General features: G+C 48.8%; 2 protein-coding genes and 1 pseudogene across 24 annotated transcripts in view; 1 reads left to right on the top strand and 2 right to left on the bottom strand.

The window, feature by feature from the left end:
- The window catches only part of TMEM175 (transmembrane protein 175), a 37,267-nt gene extending 26,538 nt beyond the window's left edge, over nucleotides 1-10,729 (bottom strand). For 6 of the 16 annotated variants that reach the window (XM_035294401.3, XM_078367755.1, XM_035294396.3 and 3 more), the window contains exon 1: nucleotides 10,593-10,673. Coding sequence is in view for 3 of the 16 variants with exons in the window: in XM_078367756.1 (XP_078223882.1) it covers nucleotides 10,593-10,712 (120 nt within the window). In the remaining 13 variants the exon portion in view is untranslated. Of the gene's footprint in view, nucleotides 1-9,639; nucleotides 9,719-10,547 lie in introns of all 16 variants that reach the window. The other 10 variants (XM_035294403.3, XM_078367761.1, XM_035294397.3 and 7 more) reach the window with 4 other exon arrangements.
- On the bottom strand, nucleotides 4,262-4,374 carry LOC118152618 (U6atac minor spliceosomal RNA; annotated as a pseudogene).
- Nucleotides 10,730-10,828: 99 nt separating the features above from the next.
- The window catches only part of GAK (cyclin G associated kinase), a 103,555-nt gene continuing 92,705 nt past the window's right edge, over nucleotides 10,829-21,678 (top strand). For 7 of the 8 annotated variants that reach the window (XM_078367749.1, XM_078367751.1, XM_078367752.1 and 4 more), the window contains exon 1: nucleotides 10,829-11,090. Coding sequence is in view for 4 of the 8 variants with exons in the window: in XM_054253568.2 (XP_054109543.2) it covers nucleotides 10,946-11,090 (145 nt within the window). In the remaining 4 variants the exon portion in view is untranslated. Of the gene's footprint in view, nucleotides 11,091-11,781; nucleotides 12,042-21,678 lie in introns of those variants that run through there. The other variant, XM_078367750.1, reaches the window with a different exon arrangement.

Below are 21,678 nucleotides of genomic sequence, written 5' to 3' on the forward strand. Positions count from 1 at the left end.
GGCTGAGGTCAGTAGATCACTTGGGATCAGAAGTTCAAGACCAGCCTGGCCAACACAAAACCCCACCTCTACTAAAAATACAAAAATTAGCTGGGCATGGTGGTGCACGTCTGTAATCCCAGCCACTTGGGAGGCTGAGGCAGGAGAATTGCTTGAACCAGGGAGGTAGAGGCTGCCATGAGCTGAGATGGCGCCACTACGCTCCAGCCTGAGTGACAGAGTGAGACTCCGTCTCAAAAACAAAACAAAAATTGAGCAGAAAGTATAGCGTTCTTTTATACAGCTTCACATCCCCCCCTCCCCCTTTCCCCTATTATTAATCTTACATTAGTATGGCACATCTGTCACAACTGACAAGCAAATATTCATACAATTAAGTCCATGGTTTACATCAGGATTCACTCCCTGCTGTACATTCTATGGGCTTTGACACATGTAAAATGACCTGTTTTCATCAAAACAGTATGACACAGAATAGTTTTAACACCCTAAAAATCTCCAGTGCTCCACCCTCCCTCTTTCTCCCTGAACACCTAGCAACTACTGCTCTTTTTTTTTTTTTTTTTTTTTTTTTTGGAGATGGAGTTTCGCAGGAGTGCGGTGTGGTGTGATCTTGGCTCACAGCAACCTCCACCTCCTGGGTTCAAGCGATTCTCCTGCCTCAGCCTCCTGAGTAGCTGGGATTACAGGCATCCACCACCATGCCTGGCTAATTTTGTATTTTTAGTAGAGAAGGGGTTTCACCATGTCGGCCAGGTGCTCTCAAACTCCTGACCTCAATTGATCTGCCCGCCTCGGCCTCCCAAAGTGCTGGGATTACAGGCGTGAGCCACCGCACCCACCGCACCATGCCTATTGCTCTTTTTACTATCGTCATGGTTTTGCCTCTCCAGAATGCTCTATAGTTAGAATCGTATACTATGTAACCTTTTCAGATTGACTTCTTCCATTGAGCAATATGCATTTAAGGTTCCTTCAAGTATTGTTGTTGCTTGATAGCTTATCTTTTTACTACTGAATGATATCCCATAGTATGGACTTATCAGTTTATCTAGTCACCTACTGTTCATATGGGCTAATTTCAACAGTGTACTACAAAGTTCTTCATGTTGAGGGAATCCAGTTCATCTGTTTCTGTTATGGATCGTGCTTTTAGTGTCATGGCTAAAAATCTCAGAACATTTCACAGATTTTCTTCTATCAGTTTTACAGTTTCAGATCTTACCTTTAGACTTATGATTTTAAGTTAATTTTTACATATAGTGCTAGGTATGGATTAAAGTTCCTTGCTTTTTAAAATTTTTTTATTTTTTTGAGGCAGAGCCTCACTCTGTTGCCCAGGCTGGAGTGCAGTGGCCTGATCTTGGCTCACTGCAACCTCTGCATCCTGGGTTCAAGCAATTCTCTTGTTTCAGCCTCCCAAGTAGGTGGGATTACAGGTGCCTATCCCCATGCCCAACTAATTATTGTATTTTTAGTAGAGAAGGGGTTTCACCATGTTGGTCAGGCTGGTCTCAAACTTCTGACCTCAAGTGATCAGCCTGCCTCGGCTTCCCAAAGTGCTGGGATTACAGGCATGAGTCCCTGCATACAAATTTTAAACATACGAATGTCTGGGCCGGGCGCAGTGGCTCACGTCTGTAACTTCAGCGCTTTGGGAGGCCAAAGCGGGTGGATCACCTGAGGTCGGGAGTTCAAGATCAGCCAGAGCAACATGGAAAAACCCCATCTCTACTAAAAATACAAAATTAGCTGCATGTGGTGGCATATGCTGGTAATCCCAGCTACTAAGGAGGCTGAGGCAGGAGAATCGCTTGAAAAACACAAAAACAAAAAAACCCGAATATCTAATTTTTCCAGTATTTGTTGAAATAATTATCCTTTCTCCAAGGAACTACTTTTGCACATTTATTAAAAAATCAGTTCACCATAGATACCTGTGAACCAATTTTTGTACTCTCCTGTTTACCTACTTAGCGATTTTTCTATCAACTCCACACTGTTGCCCAGGCTAGACGCAAACTCCTAGGCTCCAGAGATCCTCCCGCCTCAACATGCCAAGCAGCTGAAACTACAGGCACAAACCTCCACATCCAGGCACCACAGCGGCTGCTTACCGTGGCTGTCGGTGTTTGAGTTAGGTAATGTACGTCGCACAGTTTGTGTTCTCCTTGTTCAAACTTGTTTTGGCTATCCTAGCTCCTTTGCAGAGCCAAAGACATTTCAGAAACGGTGTGAAATTCTTACAGTCTGTTGGGAATTTGACTGGATTACACTGAATCTACAGATCAGTTTGAAAACCTCACTGTTGAATCTCCTACTTTATGAATATGGCGTATTTCTCCATTTACTACCAGTTGGAATTGTTTTCAGCAAAGTTTTGCAGTTTTCAGCATATAAGTTTTGCACATCTTCTTTCATTTAACCCAAGTATTTCAGACTTTTTGATGCTATTGTAAATAAATTTCAACCTCCAATGTTTATTGCTGGTATGTAGAAACGAACTGATTTTTGCATATTTATCTTGTATCCTGCTACCTTGGTAAACTCACTAGTAGCTCTTTTTATACCCGATTTTTTTTTTTTTTTTTTTTTTTTGAGACCAAGTCTCACTTGTCCCCCAGGCTGTAATGCAGTGGTGTGATCTCAGCTCACTGCAACCTCCACTTCCCAGGTTCAAGTGTTTCTCCTGCCTTAGCCTCCCAAAAGTAGCTGAGATTACAGGTGAGCGTCACCACGCCTGGCTAATTTTTGTATTTTTAGTAGAGATGGGGTTCCACCATGTTGGCCAGGCTGGTCTCGAACTCCTGACCTCAGGTTGTCTGCCCACCTCAGCCTCCCTAAGTGCAGGGATTACAGGTGTGACCCACCGCGCACACCAGCACTCTTTATCTTGCCTGATTAATTACTTTGGCTAGATTTTCTACTACAATGCTGAATGGTTGTGAGATCTCACAGGCAACCTTGACTTGTTCCTGGTCTTAGGAAAATATTCAGTCTTTTATTATTTCATATGATGCTAGCCACAGGTTTCTCACAGATGCCCTTACTATGTTGAAGAAGTTTCGTTTTACTTCTAGTCTTTTTTTTTTTAATCAGTAATGGATGGATTCTGTCAAGCGTTTCTCTGGATCTACTGAGATGATCCATTATGTTTTTTTGTTTTTTCTTTCGAGATGGATTCTCACTCTGTCACCCAGGCTAGAATGCAGTGGAGCAATCCTGGCTCACTGCAACCTCCACCTCCCAGGTTCAAGCTATTCTCCTGCCTCAGCCTCCCAAGTAGCTGGGACTACAGCTGCCTGCTGCCATGCCTGGCTAATTTCTGTAGTTTTAGTAGAGACAGAGTTTCACCATATTGGCCAGGCTGGTCTTGCACTACTGGCCTTGGAATCTTGGGATCTGTCTTGGCCTCCTGAAGTGCTATTACAGGCATGAGCCACCGTCGCCAGCCTTTTTCACGCTTAAGAGTGTGAATTACATCGATCAACTTTGCATTCTTGGGATACCCCACTTGGTTGTGGTAGATTATCCTTTCCATATATAGCATTGGATTCAGTTTGCTAAGCAATGTTTTAAATGAGTTTTCCTACCTGTGTTCACAAGGGATATGATCCTGTAGTTTTCTAGGAGTGTTAGGAAAGAACTGGGAATAATTCCTCCCTTCAGTTTTCTGTGAGTCTGTACAGAACTGGTATTATTTCCTCCTTAGAGGTTTGCTAGATTCTCAGTGAAGCTATCTAAGTCTGCAGTCATTTTTTTTTTTTAAGACAGAGCTTCACTCTTGTTCCCAGGCTGGAGTGCAATGGCGTGATTTCAGCTCATTGCAACCTCTACCTCCTGGGTTCAAGTGATTCTCCTGCCTCAGCTTCCCAAGTAGCTAGGATTACAAGCACCTGCCACCACTAATTTTTGTGTTTACTTTAGTAGAGATGAGGTTTCACCATGTTGGCCAGGCTGGTCTCGAACTCCTGACCTCAGGTGATCCTCCTGCCTTGGCCTCCTAAATTGCTGGGATTACAGGTGTGAGCCACCTCACCCAGCCAAGTCTGGAGTCTTCCTTAAAGGAAGATTTGTCAACTATAAATTTAATGCTTTAATAGACATAGAGCTATTTAGGTTATTTATTTCCTTCTTTTTAAAAAACATTTAAATTTTTAATTTTTGTAGGTATACCTATTTATGGGGTACATGTTTTGATACAAGCATGGAAAGTGTAATAATCATATCATGGAGAATGGGGTATCCATTCCCTCAAAAAAAGAAAAGACGGTTAGATGCCACAAGTATGTTGCAATGCCTGAACTGTGTGCGTGTCAGCCTCTTTCTTCCTTGTCAAGGGGAGTGCTAGCCTTCTCTCCTTTCTTTTTTTTTTTTAGACGGAGTTTCGCTCTCGTTACCCAGGCTGGAGTGCAATGGCGGATCTCGGCTCACCGCAACCTTTGCCTCCTGGGTTCAGGCAATTCTCCTGCCTCAGCCTCCCGAGTAGCTGGGATTACAGGCACGCGCCACCATGCCCAGCTAATTTTTTTGTATTTTTTTTTTTAGTAGAAACAGGGTTTCACCATGTTGACCAGGATGGTCTCGATCTCTTGACCTCGTGATCCACCCGCCTTGGCCTCCCAAAGTGCTGGGATTACAGGCTTGAGCCACTGCGCCCGGCCGCCTTCTCTCCCTTCATACACACTATTTCTTCTTAAGTAGTTTGTGCTTTCCAGGAATTTGTTTTGTCTAAGATGCTGAATTTGTTGGCCTGAAGTTGTTCATAACAGTCTCTGATTATCCTTTCAATAGTGGTGTCATCTCTCATTCCTGACACTCGTAATTTGTGTCTTGTCTTTTTCCTGTTCAGTCTGACCAGAGATTTTTCAGTTTTATTAATCTCAAAGAATCAGCTTTTAGTTTCACTGATTTTTCTCTATTGCTTGTTTTCTATTTTTCTGAATTCCAATCTGATACTTATTATCTGCCTTCTTATACTCACTTTGGGTGTCATTTGTTCTGACTTTTCTAGGTCTTTTTTTTTTTTTGAGACAGAGTCTTGCTCTGTGGCCCAGGTTGGAGTGCAGTGGCATGATCTTAGCTCACTGCAATCTCCGCCTCCTGGGTTCAAGTGATTCTCTTGCCTCAGGCTCCCAAGTAGCTGGAACTGCAAGCGTGCACTGCCACATTCAGCTAATTTTTGTATTTTTAGTAGAAATGAGGTTTCACCATGTTGGCCAGGCTGGTCTCAAACCTCTGACCTGAGGTGATCTGCTTGCCTTGGCCTACCAAAATGAGCCACCATGCCTGGCTGACTTTTCTAGTTTCCTAAGGTGACTGCTGAGGTCACTGATTTGAGACCTACCTTTTAATACTATTTTAGCTGCATTCCACCATTTTTTTTTTTTTTTTTGAGACAGAGTTTCGCTTGTTACCCAGGCTGGAGTGCAATGGCACGATCCCGGCTCACTGCAACCTCCGCCTGCTGGGTTCAAGCAATTCTCCTGCCTCAGCCTTCCGAGTAGCTGCGACTACGGGAACATACCACCACACCCAGCTAATTTTTGTATTTTTAGTAGAGACGGGATTTCACCATGTTGACCAAAATGGTCTCGATCTCTTGACCTCGTGATCCACCCGCCTTGGCCTCCCAAAGTGCTGGGATTACAGGCCTCGTGAGCCACTGCGCCCGGTCCGCATTCCACCATTTTTATTTTCATTCTGTTCAAAATACTTTCTAATTTCCCTTTTCTTTGTTGACCCATGAGTTATTTAAAAGTGAGTTTAGCCAGGCGCAGTGGCTCACGCCTGTAATCCCAGCACTTTGGAAGGCCAAGGCGGGTGGATCACGAGGTCAAGAGATCGAGACCATCCTGGTCAACATGGTGAAAACCCGTCTCTACTAAAAATACAAAAAATTAGCTGGGCATGGTGGCGCGTGCCCGTAATTGCAGCTACTCGGGAGGCTGAGGCAGGAGAATTGCCTGAACCCAGGAGGCGGAGGTTGCGGTGAGCTGAGATCGCACCATTGCACTCCAGCCTGGGTAACAAGAGCGAAACTCTGTCTCAAAAAAAAAAAAAAAAAAAAAAAAGTGAGTTATTCAGTTCCCAAATATTCAAAGGATTTTCCAATCTGTTAATGATTTCTACTTGAATATTAAATATCATTCTGGTCAGATAACATACTGGTTTAGTAGACTGGAATATGATCAGGCTTAGTAAATGTTTTAATGCCCTTGAAAAATTGTGTATTCTAGGCTGTTATTGTGAGGAATGTGCCATAAACGTTCATATGTCGTCAGCTGACAGTCATGTTCAAGTCTACTACATCCTTAGTGATCTTCTGGGTATGTATCCTGTCATTTATGGAGAAAGAATATTCTCCAACTCCATCAATCTCCCACTACTATTGTGACTTTTCCTCCTTCCCTGCAGCTATTAGTTTGTTTCATGTACTTTAGAGCTTCGTTGTTAGGTGCATAAATGTTTAGGATTATCCTGTCTTTTTGGTGAATTCACCCTTCATCATTATAAAATGATACTCTTAATTTCTTATAATATATTTGCCATAAAACTTAGCAGATCAGGTATGGGGATGAAGACCATAAATTCAGTTCTGGATATATACACGCTCATGTATGTGGCGGGATAGGTATCTGAGTACAAGCACCTGAGAATTCAGATGCGATATGAAGACAGATATTCGGGTTAAGACAGCATTACTGTAGCATCTACGTCAGTGCCAATAAATAAAGGTGCTCCTTGGCCAGGCACAGTCACTCACACCTGTAATCCCAGCACTTTGGGAGGCCAAGTGGGCGAATCACAAGGTCAGGAGATTGACACCATCCTGGCTGACACAGTGAAATCCCATCTCTACTAAAAATACAAAAAATTAGCCAGGTGTGGTGGCATGTGCCTGTAATCCCAGCTACTTGAGAGGCTGAGGCAGGAGAATCACTTGAACCCAGGAGGTGGTGGTTACATTGAGCCAAGATGGCGACACTGCACTCCAGCCTGGCAACAGAGCAAGACTCAGTCTAAAAAAAAAAGAAAAGAAAAGGTGCTCCATACATATTCATAAGTAGTCTGACTCTGATTTCCAAAGTAATTACACGGTTTAGAAATCATCCCTCGATCCTAGGTCATGCCAGCATACGTTCATGGCCTCCAAACGAGTGCTTAAACTCTATCATGCTTTCTAGTGAATTATTTACCAGGTTTTCTGTAATAGCTATTTTAGATCTTTTCGACACTGCTTATCTTGGGTTTTCTACCTCCCCTCTCACTTTCAGTTGATGTTTTCCTTTCCTCATTCACAATGAAAACAGAAGCCATTAGATAATTTCTTCACCTTCATTCCAATAAATACATAAAGCTACCTGCAACTGCAACCCAGGTTTCTTCCTCTCCTGTGTGTTTTTCCTGTGTGCCAAGCAAATGGCTCTCCCTTCACTTTGGATGTGGTTCCTCATCTGTGTTACAAGAAATAGAGGGCGCCTCGTTAAGATAGAGTTATCTTATTGCCCCTCTTTCTTCCTGACCAGAAACCTTCTCTCCTTTCCATAGCTTTAGGCTGCTCGGGAATCTCTCATGGGAAACCATGTCAACACTGCGCCGTCCCTCTAGCTCCCACTCTCTCCTTTCCGTAGCTTTAGGCTTCTCGGGAATCTCTCATGGGAAACCATGTCAACACTGCGCCGTCCCTCTAGCTCCCACTCTCTCCTTTCCGTAGCTTTAGGCTGCTCGGGAATCTCTCATGGGAAACCATGTCAACACTGCGCCGTCCCTCTAGCTCCCACTCTCTCCTTTCCGTAGCTTTAGGCTTCTCGGGAGTCTCTCATGGGAAACCATGTCAACACTGCGCCGTCCCTCTAGCTCCCACTCTCTCCTTTCCGTAGCTTTAGGCTGCTCGGGAGTCTCTCATGGGAAACCATGTCAACACTGCGCCGTCCCTCTAGCTCCCACTCTCTCCTTTCCGTAGCTTTAGGCTTCTCGGGAATCTCTCATGGGAAACCATGTCAACACTGCGCCGTCCCTCTAGCTCCCACTCTCTCCTTTCCGTAGCTTTAGGCTGCTCGGGAATCTCTCATGGGAAACCATGTCAACACTGCGCCGTCCCTCTAGCTCCCACTCTCTCCTTTCCGTAGCTTTAGGCTTCTCGGGAGTCTCTCATGGGAAACCATGTCAACACTGCGCCGTCCCTCTAGCTCCCACTCTCTCCTTTCCGTAGCTTTAGGCTGCTCGGGAGTCTCTCATGGGAAACCATGTCAACACTGCGCCGTCCCTCTAGCTCCCACTCTCTCCTTTCCGTAGCTTTAGGCTGCTCGGGAATCTCTCATGGGAAACCATGTCAACACTGCGCCGTCCCTCTAGCTCCCACTCTCTCCTTTCCGTAGCTTTAGGCTGCTCGGGAATCTCTCATGGGAAACCATGTCAACACTGCGCCGTCCCTCTAGCTCCCACTCTCTCCTTTCCGTAGCTTTAGGCTGCTCGGGAGTCTCTCATGGGAAACCATGTCAACACTGCGCCGTCCCTCTAGCTCCCACTCTCTCCTTTCCGTAGCTTTAGGCTGCTCGGGAATCTCTCATGGGAAACCATGTCAACACTGCGCCGTCCCTCTAGCTCCCACTCTCTCCTTTCCGTAGCTTTAGGCTGCTCGGGAGTCTCTCATGGGAAACCATGTCAACACTGCGCCGTCCCTCTAGCTCCCACTCTCTCCTTCACGGCCAAACTTCTGAGTTACCTCTACTTGCCATCTCTACCTCGTCGTCTCTTCATCCCTCCACTATGGGAATACGCAGCTTCCACCTCATGACTCCAGTGAAGCTATTCTTGGTGAAAACACGTTTCCACTTCTTTTCCTACTTGACTTTTTAAGTGGCATTCAACACTCTGAACTACATTCTCTGACCCGAACAACCTCGCTTCTTGGCTCTTGGTTTTCTTCCTCCTTCACTGGCTGCTCTTTCTCCATATGCTGTCCATTCTCTGAAGGTTCTAACCTCTTTATGTCTAATATGCCATCTCTCTTGGTCTTCTCTTCAGCTCTTCTGCCAACTGCCACCTATATGCTGAAGATGCCCAAATATCTGTCTCCAGCATGGACTCCTCCCTGAGCTCTCAATCCTTCTATTCCACAGTCTGGCAGACAAATGCAGTGGCTGAGAAAGCCATGACTTGTGTTGAATTTTAGCTGTATCACTTGTTGATCCTGGCCAAATAATGGCATTTTAAGCATATTTTCTCATCCCAAAATAAAGGGGGTTAATTATACCGTGCTTTCTTCACAAAGATGTTTTAGGATCATTACAATGAATCATTACAGAAAAGAATGTTGTAAGCAATAACCCACCGCATAAACTAAGCTACTGCTACTGTCATTTTTATTTTTCAAAGATCTCATTTGGCTTCATGCAACACTTCATTCCATAAAACAGGTTAAGTGTTCCAATGAGCTGAGCCTATTGTCTTTTAATGATAAAGATAACAGATGTCAGCTTCTGGGACAGGTAAGATGCTGATTTGAGCTTTATAATCCATTTTTGAGTTTGAGAACAAAGACTCTACGCAAAGGTCTGCAACCTCAAATGACTATAGGGACCAGGCAGGTGACATACACGAGCCAAGCCAGCCAGGCAAATGACTGCGTCTTACCTGAAGGGACCGCTCTGGGTAACTGGTAACACACGTGATTTGGGGTCCAATATTGATAGGTTTGATTTTTCTACAGAAGCTGAAAAACCAGATTTTTAACGTTTAGGCCTTTCAGGTTTTTTTGTTGGTTTTTTTTGAGGCGGAGTCTCACTCTGCTGCCCAGGCTGGAGTGCAGTGGTGTGATCTCAATCTTGGCTCAATGACTGCAACCTCCACCTCCCGGGTTCAAGCGATTCTCCTGCCTCAGCCTCCGAATAGCTGAGATTACAGGCGTGAGCCACCGCGCCCGGTCTTTAAATGATAGCAACGAATTCACGTCCCGCTATCCACCCCCAACCCTCAAACACTGCTTGGGGCAAAAACTAAAAATGCATTTTCCGTGAGCCATTCCCTTATTACCCTATAAGGAAAGCCACCTTTTCATGTTGGGCGCTACGAACCCTTCCGAGTGGTTCAAGAGGACCCGCTTTTTGTCTTGGAAAAGGTGAGGGTGCGAACGAACCCTGAGGGTGACAGGGCAGCCTCTGCAGGGTGCGGTTGCCCAGAACCAAGGTTTTCTGGCCCCCGGCTCCCATGACTGGACGCTGCCCCAGCCCAGGCTCGGGCCCTCTGCTCGGAAGACGGGGGAGCGCAGCAGCCTTTCACCTGCAAACTGCCGCCCGGCTGCCGGGAGGGGGCCGCCAACCTTACTCGCTAAGCGTCACAGGAAACGCCGACCTCCAGAAGACAAGAACCAAGTATTTACTGAAGGCTGAACGGACGCTAACTCCGTGCTCCTCAGCCAGCTGAGAGAAGAACGCGCGAACCCATTTTTCTCCCATTGCTAACAGCAAGAGGGAAGCGGACTCCACCCGCTTGTGAGGCGCTTAAACCGGACACGGCCGAGAGGAGCCTCCCGCAAAACAGACCATGTGGGGAACGGTACCAGGAGCTGGGATGCGGCGCCGAACTACCTGGGCGGGAATCGCCCCGGCAACTGCTCCGCGCACCTCCGCTTGAGTCAGGCCAGCCGGGCGCTTGACGGCAGGAAGTTCGTCACGAGGCCGGCGACGCCGCGCACGCTCTGTCTGCATCAGCTCTCTGCGTCTGCGCGCGCAGCCAGGAAGTGAGGCCGCAGCGGAGGGGATGGGGCTGGGCCGCGACGCCTCCTGTCGCGACGCGCCCTCACGCGCGCCTACGTCACGGCGTCGGGGCGGAAGATGGTGCCGCTCGGGGCCGGCGGTTGCTGAGCGGACCCGGAGAGCGAGGCAGCTGGAGCCGGAGCCCGATCACTCCGGGTACCGCGGGGTGCGGCGCTGCCACCGCCATGTCGCTGCTGCAGTCGGCGCTCGACTTCTTGGCGGGCCCAGGCTCCCTGGGCGGCGCTTCCGGCCGCGACCACAGTGACTTCGTGGGGCAGACGGTGGAACTGGGCGAGCTGCGGCTGCGGGTGCGGCGGGTTCTGGCCGAAGGTGAGGCCCCGGGTCGGCAGCGCGGGTGCTGGCGCGGAGTGTCGTCTCCCGAACGCTGCGGGCAGCGTCAGCCCGGAGTGGAAGGGCGTGGGTCGGGGCTGGGGAGGGTCCCAGCGGGGGTCGTGGGTCAGGGTCGGCCAGGGGAGGGTCTCTGCCGGGGGCGAGGGTCACAGTGGGGCGTGGGTCCGTGCCTGCTGGTGGTGATTGCGGAGGGCGAGGCTGGGTTCGGGTCGGGTACTTCTTGTCCTAGGAGTAGGGTCAAGTTGGAGCAAGGCCTGGGGCTCGGGGACCCCCCTCAGGGTGGGTGGGGGAAGATGTTACAGTGAGGATGGTGGCAGGCAGGGAGCTTGGGTGGGGGCCTTAGCGGAGGCTGAGGGAGGGTGCCTAGAAGGCCAACAGCTGGAGTCAGGAGGTGAGCGAGCCGGAGGGGGGTTTAAGCCTTGGCCTGTTGCCTGACATCTAGGGTTATTGGGCAGGCAGGGACAGGGCTGGACTTTGGAGGTCCGGGCTGGTTCTTCTAGAGTCCAGGGAGCTTCAGAGTTGGTGGTTGCAGAAGCGTGGCAGGTAGTTGCGGTCGTAGCCTGGGGTTGGGTTGCTGAGGGTAGACAGGGCTGTGTCTCGTGATGTCGTGATGTCGTGATCCCGTGATCCCTTCTGAGCACCTCAGTGTTTCTCTTCCCCGTGTGATTACATGTGTAGCACGGGAAGCAGAGCTAGTAGTTGTGACCAGGTCGCTCAGCTTAAGTACTCTTGAGCCAGTCTCCAGTCAGTTTCGTTTCTGCACGCCATTTCTAGCTTCCTGAATGTTCTCTCCGTCTGTCACACGGAATCCATCACCAGCGTCAGTCGGTCCCGTTCTCTCTTGTGGATCTTCCTTGCTTTTTTGTCCAGTGGTGCCTGGGAGTGTGTCGCGTTTCACTGGCTGAACACAGTTGACTTCGGTGCTGAAACGTAAGTCTATTCTGCTGTGTTGGCACAGGGAGAGGGAGCGAAGCGGCGCGTTAGCCCTCACCCGATCCGTGGTACCTCTCAGGGCTGGAGGGTGAGCCTGTCCAGGTGGCCGCCCTGTGACCAGAGAGGAGACTGTCCCAAAATTCTGATCATCACAGGCTTGCAGAGACATTTTGACTGTAGTATTATCACACACTTTGTCTCCATTGTGGTCAGGACCAAACAGATTTCGGGTACGTTTTGGTAAGAAAGCTCTAAGCTCTTCTTTCAGAGGTGCGGGCCGAAGTGTGATATTCTTTCACATCTGTTAGAAGGCAGATTTCCCCCAGATCAACTCATTTATTTTGGAAATACTAGGTAGTCATCTTCATTCTTTAAGAAATCCGTAATGGACAGGACTTGGTTTCTGGAACTTCAGACTTGTGCTCTGGGGTGGAGAGACGAGGCAGCATGGGGACAGATCCTTGGAGGTTGTACAGACAGGGTGACCTCCGGGAAGGGGCCAAGCAGATGATGGCATGGATGGGGAGGGAGGGTGGAGAATGCACCCTCACTGGGGCCTGGAGAAGATTCATGTAAAGAAAGAAGCTTGTGGGTCATTTAGCGCCCAGGAAGAAGAACAAGGAAATGTGGGCGGCCGCTGAGGTTGTGCAAAAGAACTTGTTTCCCTTTGCTATCTAGGCGAGTCAGGAGATAAAAATAACCAATGCCATTCGGAGCTGTAGATTTCCTCCTTGTAAACTTAACAGGTGGCTTGCAACCTCCTGAGTACTTTGAAGGCTCTTTGAACTGAAACAGGGTGTGAAAATGGAATGATTTTAATTTACATAAACATATTTAAATAAGTTTTGTCTGGACAGCAACCTCAGAACATACGCTGTGGGAATTAGGCTGTCTTATGTAAACATGGCCATGGCCCCTGATCGAACGCTTGAGTACAGATGTTTGCAATGTCAGAATTTTTCAGGTTTCAGAGTGATCATTGCAGCATATAACCCTGTATATCATGGGATACTCCCAGAGGCGCTGGGAAAGTATTCTGTAATTGAAGACATTAGTACTTCTGTAATTAAATGAATAAATATTCTCACTGTGGGATAATTAAAGTCTGTAATTAGCCCTGTATCAGTTCATGTCAGGTTTTATCCCAAATGAGGTTATGATAGATTTGCTGTCAGATGAGTTTAAGAAAAAATGGTTTGCATATCTTTTAGGAATTTGGACTTGTGGTGTGAATGGGTTTTTAGGCAGAACTGTGGAACCAGATACCTTTCTAACTTCTTCAGATTTGTTCTGTCATCCTCTTTTTTTTTTTTTTTTTTAAGAGATGAGATCTTACTCAGGATGTATTTGAACTGTGTTCTAGATCTTCCTACCTCAGCCTCCTGAGTAGCTGGGGTAACAGGCATGTGCCACTGCACCTGGCTAGTTGTTTTTTTTTTTTTTTTTTTTTTTTGAGTTGGAGTTTCACTCTTGTTGCCCAGGCTGGAGTGCAATGGCGAGATCTTGGCTCACAGCCTCCACCTCCCGGGTTCAAGCGATTCTCCGGCCTCAGCCTCCTGAGTAGCTGGGATTACAGGCACGTGCCACCACCACTGGGCTAAGTTTTTGTATTTTTAGTAGAGACGAGGTTTCACCATGTTGGCCAGGCTGGTCTTGAACTCCTGACCTCAGGTGATCTACCTGCCTTGACCTCCCAAAGTAGTGTGTGCCTGGCCTAGTCTTCCTTGTTTTAAAAGGCAGATTATCAGAAGCACCAACAGTGTCAGAGATGCCCAGGGTGAGTGTATTGTGTGTGTTCTTTGTCTGGGGTTCTGTGTGCTGTGGCTTCTGAAACGGAGCCTGCTGTGCACTGACTGCAGGAGATCCGCCTTTCCTGTGTGGATGACTTGAACTCTGGGTTAATGTTAGTGAGGTAAAATGAGGTAGAAAATGAAAACAAGGCACACAGCTGCGATGTAGTTGAAGTATAACTTGCCTCGCGCATTTGGTTAGGTGTCGTGTGTAATTTCAGCCTGCCGGCAGTCTTCGTGTGCCATGCGCAGTGTCAGCTGTGTGGCACGGCCCACTCAGGAGCCTTGGGGGTCAAGCTCTGGCCTAGGAAATGGTGAGGGCACAGCCTTCTCTGCCTTCTCTGCCTCTCTTGGCCTTTCTCCACCTTCTCAGCCCTTCTCCGCCTTCTCGGGCCTCCTCGGCCTCCTCGGGCCTCCTCGGCCTCCTCCACCTTCTCGGCCTTCTCAGCCTTCTCAGCCTTCTCACACTCCCAGGTCCACTCGTTTGTGTCCTGAGTCTCCACCTGTCTTCCTCCTAGACATGCTTTTGGAGGCTTCCTCCCTTCACTTAGGTTGAATGTTCTGGACTGGGTGAGGGCACGGGGAGTATTTGGTACTGACAGACAGTTGCAGAATTGTGTGGTATAGACAAGCCTCTTGGCTTCAAGTTTCAGAAGCCCCCCCAGGTGGGCTCAGTGGCTGGGGAGGCCCCATGTTGGCCCTGCATGTCCTCTGCAGGGTGCACTGTAGATCTTTTTCTTTTATTGGAAACAATCTGGCTCTGTCGCCCAGGCTGAGTGCAGTGGAGTGATCACGACTCACTGCAGCCTTGAACTCCTGGGTCCACGTGATCCCCCTGCCTTGGCCTCCTAGAGTGCTGGGACGACAGATGTGAGCTAATGTGCCCGCCTTAGACCCAGCTGGGCATGGTGGCTCATGCCTGTAATCCCAGCACTTTGGGAGGCTGAGGAGGGCAGATCACCTGAGGTCACGAGTTTGAAACCAGCCTGGCCAACATGGCAAAACCTCAACTCTGCTAAAAATACAAAAATTAGCTGGGCATGATGCCAGGTGGCTGTAATCCCAGCTACTTGGGAGGCTGAGGCCAGAGAATCGCTTGAACTCGGGAGGTGGAGGCTACAGTGAGCTGAGATGCACTCTAGCCTGGGTGACAGAGTGAAACTCCGTCTGCAAAAAAAAAAAAGAAGAAGAAGTAGACCCTTAGGTGGCTGTGGCAAGCAAGTCCTCTGGCACCCTCCTCCTACGTAGGACACATGACCAAGGACACTCACCCCTGAGGCTCCACGCTGTTCTCTTGGCCACCAGGGTTCTGTCATCCTTGCTTCTTTGTACCTGTCCCTGGACCCAGAGCCCCAAGTGCATGGGCTGCGCTCACTTCAGGACAGATACAGGCGGAGCAGAGCACAGGTGACCGAGGTCTCTGGGGATTAGTGAGGGGTGTGGGCAGAGCAGAGCACATGTGACCGGGGTCTCTGGGTCCTAGTGAGGGGTGTGGGCAGAGCAGAGCGCAGGTGACCGGGGTCTCTGGGGGTTAGTGAGGGGTGCGGGCGGAGCAGAGCGCAGGTGACCGGGGTCTCTGGGGGTTAGTGAGGGGTGCGGGCGGAGCAGAGCGCAGGTGACCGGGGTCTCGGGGTTAGTGAGGGGTGCGGGCGGAGCAGAGCACAGGTGACCGCGTTCTCTGGGGCCTGGGCAGTTGCTTTTGGGTGGTCAGGCCTGTGAGGCCCAGCTGCCCTCTCTCACTCAGCTCTCCTCATGTGAACCCCCTTCACTTCCAAGTTGGCGGCTTGACCTTCAACCTTTGTCCACTTTGTGTGAAACAATGATCAGAAGCACCACAGCAACACTTAGGGGCTCTTGTATTTGCTGAGCACAGTCCCTAGTGCTTTCAGTGGACTGTGTAACCTTCACAGTAGCCCTATAAAGTGGATGCTGTAATTATTCCCATCTTACAGATGAGAAAAGTGAGGTTTGTGGAGGTTAGTTGCTTGCCAAAGGCTGTGTGGTGGAGTGGGGCTAGGAGTCCAAGGGGGGCCCCATGAGGCTCCTCAGTGTCCTTAGGGTGCATGTTCTGGCCTCCGATGGTCTGCACATTATGCCCTGGAGGAGGCATCTCTCTGAGTGTATAAAGGTAGCAGAGGCTGTCAGAGTGAGTCGGTGGGTCACACAGTCCTGACCTCATGATCTGCCCACCTCAGCCTCCCAAAGTGCTAGGATTATAGGTGTGAGCCACTGTGCCTGGCAAATGGCATTTTTTTTTTTTTTAAGATGGAGTTTTGCTCTTGTCGCCCACGCTGGAGTGCAACGGCTTGATCTTGGCTCACGGCAACCTCCGCTTCCTGAGTTCAAGCAATTCTTCCTCAGCCTCCCGAGTAGCTGGGATTACAGGCGCCCACCACCATGCCCAGCTAATTTTTGTATTTTTAGTGGTGGGTTTTCACCATGTTGACCAGGCTGGTCTTGAACTCTTGACCTCAGATGATCCACCCACCTCGGCCTCCCAAGGTGGGTGGATTACAGGCGTAAGCCATCGCGCTCAGCCTGTTGTTGGTTTGGCTTTTGTTTTTTAAGACGAGATCTTGCTCTGTCATCTAGGTTGAAGTGCAGTGGCATGATCATCGCTCACTGCAGCCTCCAAATCCTGGGCCCAAGTGATCCTGCCATCTCCAGCTCCCAAGAAGCTAGGACTCCAGGCATGCATCACTGCACCCAGCTAATTTTTTCATTGTTTTTGTAAGACAGGTTCTTGCTCCGTTGCCCAGGCTGGTCACAAACTCCTGGGCTCATGTGATCCTCCCGCCTCAGCCTCCCTAAGCGTTGGGATTACAGGCCTGAGCCATCGTGCCCAGCCCTTAGTATACACCTTTGGTCAGGCACCGCTTAGACGTTGGATGTGGATATGAACAATGAGGAGGAAATTTCTGCCTCATGGTGTTAACAGTCTGGCTGAGACATACAGTCAGCAGGTACCTGAGGACGTGTGCGATGTAATGTCAGATATCAGAAAGTGTTAGGAGGAAGGAATGAGTTGATAAAGAGTGGCTGGGATGGGCAGGTGCAATAAGGGAGGCATCTCAGACGTGATGAGCAGCTCCTGGGGGATGCAAGGGAGCCAGCCGGGTGGTGCCAGGGCCAGGGTGCCCTTTCCAGGCCTGGTAGGAGGACCCTGGGCAGTAAGGGTGTGCTGTGTTTGAAGAAGCGCAGTTGTGTAACTGTGGTGGATTGGAACCAAGCACAGGGTGCGGGTGGAGAGGAGGTTGTGGAGACCCGGAAGACCTGTGGCCCTGCCAAGGTTGTGCCGCACTGAGGCCTTTAGAGCCTTCTGCCTTTACAGGGTGGCGCTGGAGAACAGGAGGTTCAGTTCTTCCTGTTTTTCATGTTTCATATTTTAAGTTGACAGACAAAACTTAAAATATTATGGTTTGAAGTGCACGTGTGTCATGCACTTCACATGGCAATGACCACATCTAGCTAACGGACACGTGTACTGTGTCATAGTTTTTCGGTGAAGACACTTAACTCCACTGCGTTTTTCAGAACGTAGTAGTTGTTTACTGTATAGTCGCCATGTTGTACAGTAGATCTCTTGAGCTTATCCTTCCTGGCTAACTGAAGTTCTGTATCTTTTGTTAGTCTTTCCTTTTTGATCTTTATGCCTCTTATTAATTTTCCTCGCTCTCTTGTGTTAACTGGATCTCCGGTAAAATGCTAGAAAACCGTGCCGAGAGCAGACCTCGCACCCCGTTCCCGATCTTAGCAAGAAAACACTGTCAAGTCTCATGTTAGATGCAGGTGTTTGCAGTTGTCATTTCTACAATTTTGTTGGTGGTCCAGCGTTCCCTATTGTGCTAATGTGGTTTACTACAGTGATTGATTTTTTAATGTTACACCAACCTTGCATTCCTGGGATGAATCCCAGCTGGTTATGACGTATTATCTTTATTACGTTTTGCCAGAATCGATTTGCTAGTATTTTCTTGAGGATGTTTTGTGTCTGTGCTAGTGAGTGATATCTTTCTTTCATTTGGTCTTTCTACCCTTCTTTGGTTAGTGTTTTGCTAACCTTGAGAATTGGGCTGGGAACTCTCCTCTATCTAATGAAGATGTTTTATAAGCTTGTTGTGATTTTGTCTTTAAGTGTTTGATGTAATTTAGCAGTGGAGCCGTCTGTTTTCTATTTCATGGATTTCCATTTACTTCCTTTCATCTGTGTTTTTCCTCACAGATTTATTATTTAAATTTTTTAACAGTTCTGTTGAGATAAAGATGAGATCTACAGGCCGCATGTTTTAAATGTTTCGGCATGTGTCATGTATGTGTGTATGTACGGCACGGCATGGCTACCTCACCATGTGTGATGTATGTGTGTGTACGGCACACGGCATGTCTACCTCACCATGTGTCGTGTGTGTGTGTACGGCACACGGCATGTCTACCTCACCATGTGTCATGTATGTGTGTGTACGGCACATGGCATGTCTACCTCACCATGTGTCATGTATGTGTGTGTAAGGCACACGGCATGTCTACCTCACCATGTGTCACGTATGTATGTGTGTGTACGGCACATGGCATGTCTACCTCACCATGTGTCATGTATGTGTGTGTAAGGCACACGGCATGTCTACCTCACCATGTGTCACGTATGTATGTGTGTGTACGGCACATGGCATGTCTACCTCACCATGTGTCGTGTATGTGTGTGTGTGTATGGCACACGGCATGTCTGCCTCACCATGTGTCACGTATGTGTGTGTATGGCACACGGCATGGCTACCTCACCATGTGTCACGTGTGTGTGTGTGTGTGTACGGCACACGGCATGGCTACCTCACCATGTGTCGTGTGTGTGTGTACGGCACACGGCATGGCTACCTCACCATGTGTCACGTATGTGTGTGTGTACGGCACACGGCATGGCTACCTCACCATGTGTCACGTATGTGTGTGTGTATACGGCACACGGCATGTCTACCTCACCATGTGTCGTGTATGTGTGTGTGTGTATGGCATGCGGCATGACTACCTCACCATGTGTCACGTGTGTGTGTGTACGGCACACGGCGTGGCTACCTCACCATGTGTCACATATGTGTGTGTGTGTGTATGGCACACGGCGTGGCTACCTCACCATGTGTCACGTATGTGTGTGTGTGTATGGCACACGGCATGTCTACCTCACCATGTGTCATGTATGTGTGTGTGTGCACAGCACACGGCATGGCTACCTCACCATGTCACGTGTGTGTGTGCACGGCACACGGCATGGCTACCTCACCAATCAAGGCAGTCAGCGTGTACATTGGCGCCATGGTCCCCCTTCTCCCCCCAACGACCCTTCACCCTGCTTTCCTGTTCCCATCCCAGGAAACTGCTGATTGGCGTTCTGTTGCTATAGATTCATTTGCATTTTCTAATGTTTTCTGTACACAAAACTGAGTGTATGTACTTTTTGTGTGTGTGCTGGCTTTTTTTACTCACCATGATGCTTTTTAGTGTATTCACGTTGTCGCGTAACACTAGTCTCACTCCTCTTACTGCTGCGTAGCGTTACAGGTGTGGATAATTTGTTCATCCACTCACCTGTTGATGGACATTGGGGTTGTCCCGGTTTTAGGCTGTTGCACACAGAGTCGCTGTGAACATTTGTGTACGGTGTACGGGTCTTTGTACACATGTGTGCCTTGATTTTTCTTGGGTAAATACACAGCAGTGTAATGTCAGGGCTGTATTGTTGATCTTTGTTGAACTTTTTAAGAAATTGCCAAAACGTTTTCCAGAGTGGGTGTACCATTCTGCATTTCCAAAAGCTGTGCGTGAGCTTTCCGGTTGCTCCACATCTTCACCTACACTTGGTCTGGGCAGTGTTTCAACGTTAGATACTCTGTTAGGCGTGGAGTCGTATCTTAGCAGTTTAAGTTTGCATTTGGCTAATGGGCGATGGTGGAACACGTTGTGTACTTGTCACAAGCATATCTTTGGTGATGTGTCCGTCCATATCTTTTGCACGTTAAAAATGTTCTCTGGGTGCGGTGGCTCACACCTGTAGTCTCAGTACTTTCAGAGGCCTCAGTCCTGGAGTTCAAGACCAGCCTGGGCAACTTGGCAAAACCTTGTCTCTACAAAAAATAAAACAAGTAGCCGGGTGTGGTGGTGCATGCCTGTAGTCCCAGCTGCTTGGGAGGCTGAGGTGGGAGGATTGCTTGAGCCCAGATGTCAAGGTGGTGGGCCGTGATTGTGCCACATTGCTCCATCCCGGGTGACATGCAAGTAAGATCCTGCCTCAGAAGAAAAAAAATTGTTCTTTGGATTTTAAAATATTGTCTCAGTAGAAGTGCTTTTTTAAGTGATGATTTGCAAACCCTAGTGGTGATTTATCTTTTCATCCTCTGACCAGTGTATTTCAAAAAGCAGAAATTCTTGAAGTCTGTCTGTCATTATTTTTCTTTTATGGGTCACGCTTTTGTGCTCCTATCCGGAGCATCTCTGCCTAACCGAGGTCACGTAGAAACACAGTTGGTTTTTGTACGTTGCTGTTACATCTGGTGACCGTCCTGAACGCGTTTATTAGTTATGGTAGCTTTTCTTTTGTAGATTTCACCGGACTTTCCACATAGATGATCACATCACCTGCAAGTAAAAATATTTTCACTTCCTTTTTCATCTGGGTGTGTTTATTTCTTTTTCTTGGCTGGTTGCACTGGCTGGAACTTCCTTTCAGTGCTGACCGTCAGTGGTGAGAACAAGGACCCCCGACTGCTTCCTGCTCTGGGGGAGGATTGAATTTAGCATCATTAACGGCAGTCTTCCTGTTGGTGTCTCACAGACGTCTTCTATCAGGCTGAGGAGGTTTCTTTCTATTCCTAGTTTACAGAGAGTTTTAAATTTCATGATACACTGTTTCCACTGCAGAAAGCTAAAACAAAGCTAAGCAAATTAGACCCCAAAACCATAGAGTTAAATTGATTTTCAAGTGTTAAACCAACTCTACTGTTTGTGTCTTGTTGGGCTTGGTTTGCTATCTTATTAAGAATTCTTCCGTCCACATTCATGAGCGACATCCGTATGTGCTTTTCCGTCTTCTCTTTTGGGCGTCAGGGAAGTGAGGTCCCCTCTTGTTCTGGGTATTGGTGGTCTGCCCTTGCTCTCTCTGAGAATCCATCTGTCTAGAATTTGTCAGTTTCATTTGTCTTGGGAGAACTGCTTGTTGTTTTTTTCTCCTCTGTTGACCTGTGTTTTTAAGTCACTCCTTCCTGTCTCTGGAGTAGAGCAAGTGAAAGGCAGTGGTGTGTGCGCTGAGGCCGTGTGTCTGGGGTCCTGTGTCTGGGGCTGTGTGTGTCTGCGGCGGGGTGGGGTGTGTGTGCTGGGGCTGTATGTCTGGGGCGGGGTGGGGTGTGTGTATGTCTGGGGCAGGGTGGGGTGTGTGTGTGCTGGGGCTGTGTGTCTGGGGCGGGGTGGGGGGTGTGTGTCTGGGGTGGGGTGGGGTGTGTGTATGTCTGGGGCAGGGTGGGGTGTGTGTGTGCTGGGGCTGTGTGTCTGGGGTGGGGTGGGGGGGTGTGTGTCTGGGGTGGGGTGGGGGGTGTGTCTGGGGCGGGGTGGGGGTGTGTGTGTGTGCTGGGGCTGTGTGTCTGGGGTGGGGTGGGGTGTGTGTGTGCTGGGGCTGTGTGTCTGGGGCTGTGTGGGGGTGTGTGTGTGCTGGGGCTGTGTGTCTGGGGCGGGGTGGGGGGTGTGTGTCTGGGGTGGGGTGGGGGGTGTGTCTGGGGTGGGGTGGGGGGTGTGTCTGGGGCGGGGTGGGGGTGTGTGTGTGTGCCGGGGCTGTGTGTCTGGGGTGGGGTGGGGTGTGTGTG

This window comes from Callithrix jacchus, chromosome 3, assembly GCF_049354715.1.
Source record: "Callithrix jacchus isolate 240 chromosome 3, calJac240_pri, whole genome shotgun sequence".
Taxonomy (NCBI): Eukaryota; Metazoa; Chordata; class Mammalia; order Primates; family Cebidae; genus Callithrix; species Callithrix jacchus.